The 9885-nt window shown below is 33.7% G+C and overlaps 2 protein-coding genes and 1 long non-coding RNA gene across 3 annotated transcripts in view; 2 read left to right on the top strand and 1 right to left on the bottom strand.

The window, feature by feature from the left end:
• Positions 1-1642, bottom strand: part of LOC110446665 (isoamyl acetate-hydrolyzing esterase 1 homolog) — a 69382-nt gene extending 67740 nt beyond the window's left edge. The window contains exon 1 of the mRNA XM_021491922.1: positions 1407-1642. Coding sequence (XP_021347597.1) covers positions 1407-1487 — 81 coding nt within the window. The 5' untranslated portion in view covers positions 1488-1642. The remainder of the gene's footprint in view (positions 1-1406) is intronic.
• Positions 1643-2386: 744 nt separating this feature from the next.
• The window catches only part of LOC110446663 (probable acyl-CoA dehydrogenase 6), a 62050-nt gene continuing 54551 nt past the window's right edge, over positions 2387-9885 (top strand). The window contains exon 1 of the mRNA XM_021491920.1: positions 2387-2593. Coding sequence (XP_021347595.1) covers positions 2441-2593 — 153 coding nt within the window. The 5' untranslated portion in view covers positions 2387-2440. The remainder of the gene's footprint in view (positions 2594-9885) is intronic.
• The window catches only part of LOC110446664, a 5477-nt gene continuing 4409 nt past the window's right edge, over positions 8818-9885 (top strand). Inside the window, exon 1 of the long non-coding RNA XR_002462490.1 lies at positions 8818-9389. This is a non-coding gene — a long non-coding RNA (uncharacterized LOC110446664). The remainder of the gene's footprint in view (positions 9390-9885) is intronic.

Raw genomic sequence — 9885 nt, 5'->3', positions numbered from 1 at the left:
TTAAAGTAATGGACAGGTTCGAGCTCTAAATATACTTATATAGCGCCTTCTATATTCAGTCCAGCCAATAACGATTGAGTCAATACGCCACATTGGTGCCGTTGTGACCAATTAAATCTATAAATATGCATAATTTTTGGCAATAACTTTAAAAGAAATGTTTTTTTGTAATGATTTCGAGTACTTGTTTGTAAATATTCTTTATAAAACACGTCTAATCGGACGCCGATTATCCGAGTTGTTTACGGAGCTATCATAACTCGTTGCAACTTGCATCATCAATTTATCAATAAACAGCGACCTATTGTTATCGAAATAATGAACAATCTGTTAATGTGACGCATACAAGTGTTTATCCGAACACGAAAATAATCTAAAACATTAAATAGATCAGATAGAACACGGGTCAAAATGCGATGATTTGTGAAGCCATACCTCGGCAGATTTGTACAAATCGTTACCTGATCACGCGCGCTTGCACATTTATATCAAGATACATGATTATGAAGATCTCGTTTGACCTTACCTGTTTGTCTGAAACAGTCCGACACTTTTTCTTATTGGCAAACAAAACCAATGCCAAATTGCTCTTCGGAACACTAGAGTTTCGTTCGGAAAAGTTTATAACTCGGGATTATTCGAGGCATTTTAGTATATAGTAATGTATGCTTCCTGATACCAATCTTTTAAAATATATACGTTAATATAATAATTAATATTTAAATAAATCAACTAAACTTATTAATAATATTTTATATTGGTGTTAATTACACTTGCGGTAGAAAAATACGAAACAGTTTGAGCGCAAAGCTAGTTTTACACAGCTGCCGTTTGCCGGACTCCTAAGAGTTCTACTTGATAACGACAGCTTGACAGAGTGATGTCCCATAAGTACGGGTACGGGAGTAAATAAAATACCCGCGATCACAACAAAGTCAGAATTTCATGTGAAATATGTTGTTTATTTCAACGAAACTTACATAATTATAAACAGTATGGTATTTTCTTCTATATATCTGAAAATAACATGTTAATTTCCCCTAAATTTCTAATTATATGTGAAAAAACCGTGATTTTCACGGTTGACTGCGGCGTACAAGTTTACCCCCTTGAAATACACATTATCGCCGATTTCTAAATTATTGGATTATAAATAAACATTATTTTAACTGTCACATTTAGAAAATAATGTTTGAAATTATTCTATATTTTATAAAAAATATAAACGATCGCGTTAATGAGATATTAAAATATCTTTATATTCCCGGTACGTGGTTTGAGTCCGGGTCCGGGAACGGGGTACAAGACGATCACTGGGCACTCATTTCTTTCAACACATTCAAACTACATTTAAATATCTAGCATGACTTTGTTTAAGTTGAGAACCTGAAACAGTAGTAAAATACCTGTGTTATGGAATCGCCGAAAAGCACTACCTTCGGCCACTGGGTCGACTGTGAAAAAGTCTCCTTTCCTCGAGAAGCCATCGCGCTGACGGCGTAACGCTCCAGTAATTATAACCTCTGACCTCAGGGCCTTAGTCAATTATTTTTTACCCGGGGACTTGTGAGGCTTGCAGAGGGTTAACTTCATACATACATCATGCTTAAGACCTATGTTATAAAACATATTTTTTAACCTATTCTCTATCGATTTGTTGGGGGTAAATCTTGTACGCTGGACCCGAACCAAAAACCCGATCCAGGAAGTAAAGATATTTTAATATCTAACAACTGAATCGTTTATTCATTTTAAAAAGTAAACAATAATATCAGCTATCATTTTGAAACAATCATGTTTCATTGTACCTGTAAGTAAAACCCGTTCGACCCGGGAGGATTTTTCTAGAAAAAAGGTTAGTCCTGTTCAGTATTACTGTACAGTAACATGTCTAAGATAATTATACTCATAGTATAATTTCAAGTTTCTCTAAGTCTCCCTTACTTGGTTAAAAGACTCGTTACATTTGTAAGTGGTCGACCAGATCTGCACTCGCATGCACTTCTTTCGACAAGTCATTTGATCGAGAAACCACGGACTTAGATCTAATTCCATGGTGAAACATGAAAATAGTAAGTTTTTTAATCATAAAAGAAAACATTTCAACTGATATTATTGACTTTAAAATATGTATAAATATATTGAAACAACATTGGATCTTTTGCAATATCGTCGATTAATTCCAAATATCACATTTAGAAAAGAATTTTTGAAATTACTGTAGAATGTAAAATTGATATTTACATATATACATGTATGTAAACGTTCGCGTTGTTGAGGTATTAGAATATCTTTATATTCCCGAGTTTAGTCCAGAACCGGGACCGGCGTACAAGATTCTACGAGAACCTAGCGTTGGTTATATTAACCAATCAAGTAACAGGGAAATATTAACGCCGTAAGAGGTAAACACTTAGAAAGGACCCCAAAACTTAGAAGGATGTTATGCGTTTCCAAGCTGTCCGCACGTAGACTTGTGAATGTCATAAGATCAGAACTACTGCAAAGACAACGATGGTTGTCGGCGACTTCGGGTACAAAAGAAGCGATTTACGACATAGAACATGAGCAGATGAAGGAATCCCTGAAAAAGGTGCGATTTAATTTCTGTCTGATTTTATTTACACATGTAAGGTTAGTCCAAAGTTCAACAGGTTGGGCACATGGGTAATAGTCAGTTTCAGATACACCAACATGTTCGACACTCCACAAGTTAGAACCACTAAGGAGGCAGTACCCAAATCGGATAACTTTTTGCAAAAATACTTATAAATTAATAAATGTGTCAACAAATCAGTTAATATGAAATAGGCACTGCCTATAAGCGAGCGCACATACATGTACTGTAGTTCAGTAACCTTTGTTATGAAAGTGTAGATCTCGGGCGCCCCAGCAAAGAATTTTAGGGTAACAAAACGAACAGAATTCCTCCTTAAGACATACGTGCGCTGAATATTCTTCCATAAAAAAGAAATGAATGGTAGTTTAAAAAAATGTATTTTAATTAAGAAAACCTGTCAGATATACCATGTAGGCCTTTTTGTTGTTGCTTATTTACTATTATTTTAACACCCTTGTAAATATATTGCCTGATTCTACTGTGCATAGAAAATATTAATTAACAAGGCAAAGTATTGGAAGGCAATCCATGGAGCCCCATCGCCACCGGTAAGAATTTCTATACACAAACAGTACACTTATGTCAGGAAGCATATAGGTCACAGTGAGGTCATACTGACCTACTTCACCCCGCCATCCCAAGATGTCCTTGTTCACCAAATCTGGTTACTCCAGGTGAAAAAGCATATGCCACGTACAAATATTTTCAAAAGTAAAGGTCAAAGGTCAGGTCAACCGTCACAATGACTTAAATCTTGCACTATTCACTCCACCATCGAAAGATGTCCTTGTACTCCAGGTGAAATAGTAAAGAATATATGGCCCAGTCCAACTTTTTCAAAAGTTAAGGTCAAATGTCAAATCATATAGGACACAGTGGCTCATTCCCCGAACACCAACTTTGGAGAATTGAAAGGAAAGTGTTTATATAGGAAATCCTTTGAAGTTTAGTTATAGCCTGTTTCAACTAAGAATGTCAACTCATGTAGATACGATACTCAAGTCAATAATAAAATGTATAAACAGTTTTTATTTCCTACATATAACTGTAATACACATTTAACACGGAACTAAGTTATAGAAAATAATCTTTAAATATTATTTTTTACATTATATTAAAAAAAACCACCATTACATTATATGAAAAACAAAATTCCTTAATTTAAGCCACATTGATACTAATGTCAGCAATAAACTAGAGTTTCTATTCCTACATATAACAGTAATACACATTCAATACAGCACTAAAAGATAGCCATTATTAAACATAAATATAAACAGTAAACCTTTCTGGAGCTAAAGTAGATGAAGAATTTTGCATGAAACATGATGATTTTAGTTGGAATGGATTTTTGGAATTCAGAAGTTTTGCCAAAAAGTATAATATCTTCCTTTAATTCCAATGTTTGGCCAGTTTTTAAGTATATCCATCTATGTATGTCTTGACAGAAGTTATTTGACACCGTTACAAAAGATGTTCTATAGTTTGTTTGCTTTCTTGGCATAAATTACATAAATCACATTGTTTGATTCCAATTATTTTCAAATAATGATTAAGTGGAAGTATCCTTGAAAGAAGCCTGAAAGTGACCCATTGAATGCTAGTTTTAAGTCCATATATAAAGTTTTCTAAATCAATCATTTTGAGTCCACCCTCACTATAGTCTTGAACAATTGTTGACATTTTTATTATATCAACTGGTGATTGCCAGACAATTTTTTTTTCTTCAATGATTGAATTATGTCTTTACTTGGAGTAGGGAGAGATGTGATTCATTTTTGCGATGATAAGAGACTTAAGAACAGTTATTCTCCTTATAGGTGTTAAAATTTGTTTTGACCATTGATGTAACTTGCCATCTATAATACTAAAATAATTTTGTTGAAATTTACAGTAACCATGTCTTCTAAATTGACAGAGAAATCAATCCCAAGTAAGGTAAATTTGGTTGTTCCCCATTTTAGTATTTTCAGTATTTACTTTTAACCCCGATATTTTAGCATATTTATATCATATAAAGATTGTGTGCCATTTAAAATAACAGATGTGTCATCAGCGAACTGTGAGAGCCCGTGTTCTTTGTTATTTATGTTCATGCCCTAAAGTTTTTATTGTTTTGTTTTTACCATGATAGCTAATATTTCAACTACCAAAAGAAATAAGTAAGATGATACCGGATCCCCTTGTCTTCAAACCCTTTTTTTATGTCTACAAAGTTGGGTTAAAAAAACATTCTGTATGATAGCCGAGGAAGTATTTGTATTAAAACATAACAGATAATCATATCAAACTGAAGTCACACAAGTTAAACACAATTCATAGAAATCTGAAAATAAGTACAAGTTTAACTAATATTTGACAATAATTATAAGAGATTTCACACAAATCTGAAAATACAAGTTTAACTAATACATGTATATCATAATAAGTATGTATGACTGATTCTGAAAACTGTTCTAAATATTAATTATTATTTTGCAACTATAAGCAGTTATTGATCTGATTAGAAGTTTATTTACCTGTGTAATTTACCTGTACACCATTTCTGCGATAGACTATAACTCGCTATCATCACAACTGGCGACCTATGTAAACATGTGACTTTAAGCAGAGTTAGTGTTCGGGGAAGACCCCGACACAGTGAGGTCAGTGAGATCAGTTCATGAAAATCTACATGTTTGCCTAAATTGCCAAGCCCAATGCCCCAGGCTAGTTAAAAATGTCAATGTTTATTTTGAAACGTAAGTTGGGCTTGTATTTGTTTTTTCGAAACAACCTTCCAACTATTGTTCACTAATTATGTTGTGTATCACGGCCTTGTATGACTGGTACATAATAGTAGCATGATTGTATTTCTGGGTGGTACCAGACCTACCTACTGGTAGTTGTCTATGGATTGCCAGTAGGTGTTTTTCATTATAGGACACTGATTTCAACCATTTCAATGTTATAAGGTCACCATGCTGGAGTGACAGAACCCTAGGAGCAATCACAGTTAGTACGAGTCTATACTCTTTTCATAACCTGCAAAGAGTATGGTAATTTTGAAGTACACACAGACAAACAATAAAGAACTGATGATGTTACAACATCTCTCATTTACAAGCTTTACCTGGTCAATAGGTCACATTCAAACAAAATAAAATTAGCTCAAAGATGATTCTAAATCAGTATTAATTATATATAATTATGGTTCCTATTTTGTAGCTCTAAACCATCATTCAATTTCTCAATATTCCAATATATTGGAGAAGCTGGCTGCAATATCCATTCCTTTTGAAAATTTACCTTGTAATGTAAGAAAGCATTATATCGTGATTCACTGAACATATTTTGAACCTAAAGCATACAACACAGAAATGATACTTATACAACAGTGATCTTATGTTATACATGTACCAGAGATACATGGACCTGAGTTGCAATGCAGTTATGTTATTTGTTGTAGTGATGTGAAAATCAAACAAAAACAGAACAAAAGTTCATTTAATCCAAAAAAGTTTTTTTTTAATTCCTTGAGAGAAATTCATGTTGGGAGTGACCAACATATATTATTGATATATCATTTTTGGCAGGTACATAATTGTCTGACATACAGTATATATTGCTGACAATTTTCAGAAAAAATGATAAACATGTAGTGGAGGAATGAACGACACAGGAGTAATGAAATAACAATTTCAGATATAGCGACTTAGGACCTTTCCATCCATGAAGAGTGTTTGATTCTAGCATATCTGGATCTTAAGAAGAAGATTGTTGAAATTTCAGCCAATTTGCCCTCTTTGGCCCCTCCCTACAGGCCCTAGGGATGGGTCAGGTTCTTAATTTTCATAGCATCAAAATTCAGTCACATGATAGCTATATAGTCATTCCAACCAACTTTGAATTTGTACCCAAAAGTGTTATTTCCCCATATAAACTACAGTAAGACCAAAAACAAGATTTACATATGCTTCGGATAATCTGATCATGACCTACATGTACCTAACCTTAAATTTTTCCTGTGGACCATAGGGAACATTTTATCACCTACTTTGTATCCATGAAGATCATTTCACTGTTATGGTCATGGGATCCTGACCACATTCTTGACAGAATAATAACAATTGAAATGCATAGAAATTCATTTTTCTTACATTTTTTAATAGAGCAACGAAGGGTGTTATCGACAGGGGGGTATTATCGACCCCCGGTTCTATTCATCTCGTTTTGGATCGATCACGAACCGTTTTTCAGACACTCAGTGTTTTTGATGATAGGTACTTACTTTTACCGGAATCCCTCGGAACCGTTCCATTCAGACAACACCGGTTAAACAAATTTTCTGAACTTTTTTTTTCCAAAGAGAAGAATCGATCCTGTTTTTAAACCTCCCTTACGGGCCCCGATAAGACATGTTTGGCACTTCGAATTTTGATAACATTTTTTTCTGAAATATTTGTCACATAATGGTGTAATCCAACTTCACTCATGAAGCGTCTGCAACATTTGTCAGGGTATTATCTACATCAGGGATATTGTTAAGGTCGGAAATAGGGTTGTCGATAACAGCCGCAATTTGAGGATCGGAGGTAGTTATCGACAGTATGTAAAAAAAAATACCAATTAATTTTTGTTTTATCCATTAAAAGCATATTTTTATGAATGACTTGTACTTCAAAGTTGCCTGTATGATTTCAATATATATATATCGTGAATTGTGAAAGGTGAGAACAAGTGCCCGACAACAATAGTATGCTAAAGTCTATCCAGTAAACAGACATAACTTTACAAGCATAACTAAAATACTAAAAAATCCAAATTTCTCAATAAAATCCATGTAGATAAGTCTTGTAAATATGCTCAATATAAACTGCAATTACAAATTATGAAAAATATCAATATTTGAAGACACTGCAGTCATATATAGACAGAATATAATATATATTCAAAAGTAATCAATTACATAGATCAAATGTTGATGAAAATTGTTCTGTTAGGCAGGAGGTATATAACTAATTATCTTGTGAACATTAAGAACCTAAAAACATTTCCACAATGATTAATTCAAGAAGATTCAATTATGTTTTCCTGAATTAAATTTCTGATCTCTACCATTGTAGGATAAATGTATCATGATTCAAAATTTTTGGGCTGTTGGAATGCATCACTGGGGATCAAAATAATATGAAATTGGGGTGGGACGGAATCAGAAAATGTGTTTGATCAAAATGCTGTGATGGTGACTGTTTGCGCATGCGTGCAGAAAAGGGAGCGTGTTTGTTTACATTTATGACTTAACATACCACTTGACATGTTCATACCTTTTTTAAGCAATTGGACACACGTCAGAACAAATGAATGTATTATGAGAGATTATTAATAGAAATAATTAACATTTTAATTTAGCTGTCGATAACTACCTCCACCTGTCGATAACTACCCCTGTCATTAATGCCACCAAAACAATGATTTCTCCCGCGATTCGTCACATGTACGTTTATTGCAGATGATGAAATAGAGTACGTTTCCCGACTTCTTCGAAATGCCATCATAAAATAACTTACGCAAAACGGTAAACTGGCAAAACGAATTTGAAGCTTAGACTGTCGATAACTGCCTCCATTGCTCTACCCTGTAAGTATATATATTGATCCATATTTTATTTAAAAAAAATAAAAAATTGCCTACTTACTGACCAACCCTATTTTTCTCTGGAATGTTGCCTGAAAAACATTTGTTTTGTTTTAGCCTAAATATTAACCCTTTCTCAATGATTCAGAGGTAGCAAAATATTCATACATTTGAAATAGGCCTACAGGACATTTCTGTCTATGAAGAGTTTATGATTTTAGCATCTCTGTGCCTGAATAAGAAGATTGTTAAAAATTTAGTCAATTTGACCTCAAACTCCTGGCAGATTAGATCCACGTGTAATTCATAAATTTGACTTGCATTTGACCATGGAACTTTCCTTCAAAAATTAACTGAAGTGGTTACTATGACGGACATAGGGCATTCACAAGAGGTCAACACCAAGACTTTGATAGCTAAATAAAATAAGTTTTCTGGGTTAAGGTGCAGTGGGTCCATCCTTCTCAAATTTAGCGCCACTGCGCAGGAAGCTGCGCATGTTGGCTAAATTTCAGTATGATTTATGTAACCTAACGACACCACGCTTGGATTTAAAAACTGTTATCGACAATTATTAACAGCAATTAAGAACGTCAAAAAAAAAAATGGAAACTATCCAGTCCGACCATCTTTTATATTTAAATAATCGTATTTAATGTGATATTGAACTCTCGTAAATAAGAACGAAAGTCGTTTAGACCGGAAGTTTACTATCGCAGCTGATGACAGCGATATGACAGCTGCTGAGGATGAAGTCTGAAAGTGAAAGAATATGTGCTTTCCGTTGTTATTGCTCACTTATCTACATGTTGAATAGAACAAACGATAATCAGAGTTTATCATCACTTGAAGGGAATAGGTCATTTCGGACGATGGAAGAATGATGACCGTTACCCATCACACTGACTGCGACACTTCTCTACTCTACTGAACAGCTGATCATGAAGGTCTCGACGTTGAACGTTTCATTCGAAGCATTACGGCAATTCAGTCTTGACTGTTGACAGAGATTTTGTTCAGAAACAAATGGCAGTGTAAACAGCTTGAAGTGATCGTCTGAAAACTGCAACTGAAAACAAATGTTTTGAGTCATCGTCAATGACCCCAAGGACCCATACCGAACCGACACGAGTAGACGAGTTTCAACAATGAGGTAATAATAATAATAATAATAATATTTATATTTATATTTATTTTTATTTATTCGGTAAAAGCAAGATACAGGTACAAATATCACATATGATCACAGATTTCAATAGCATAATAATCACAGATTTATCACAGTATTTAGCTTATCACATCAAAGTTAATATCACAAATTTTGGAGCACTATAATTACAATGTATCTGTTTGACTAAGCTTTAACCTAGGATATCCCATGAAAGCTGGGTGGCAGCTTATTTCCAATGGGGTCCTCTAGTATAGATCTTAATTACTTAGATAACAAAAGGTCCTAAGGATTTGACCTTATAATATGAATATAAGATGGTATAATTTCTCGTAATAATATATATATGAATAGAATAAGTTGTAATTGGTCAAATATGATGATGATATATTATTTCATCAAAATAAGATGTTATTTTATTTGACGGTATAAGATGGAGTTGTCATTAGCAAATATGATTTCCTTCTGATAATATATATAT

Source organism: Mizuhopecten yessoensis, unplaced genomic scaffold (assembly GCF_002113885.1).
Source record: "Mizuhopecten yessoensis strain PY_sf001 unplaced genomic scaffold, ASM211388v2 scaffold2927, whole genome shotgun sequence".
In the NCBI taxonomy this organism is placed as follows: domain Eukaryota; kingdom Metazoa; phylum Mollusca; class Bivalvia; order Pectinida; family Pectinidae; genus Mizuhopecten; species Mizuhopecten yessoensis.
This window is presented reverse-complemented; position numbering and strand designations above follow the sequence as displayed.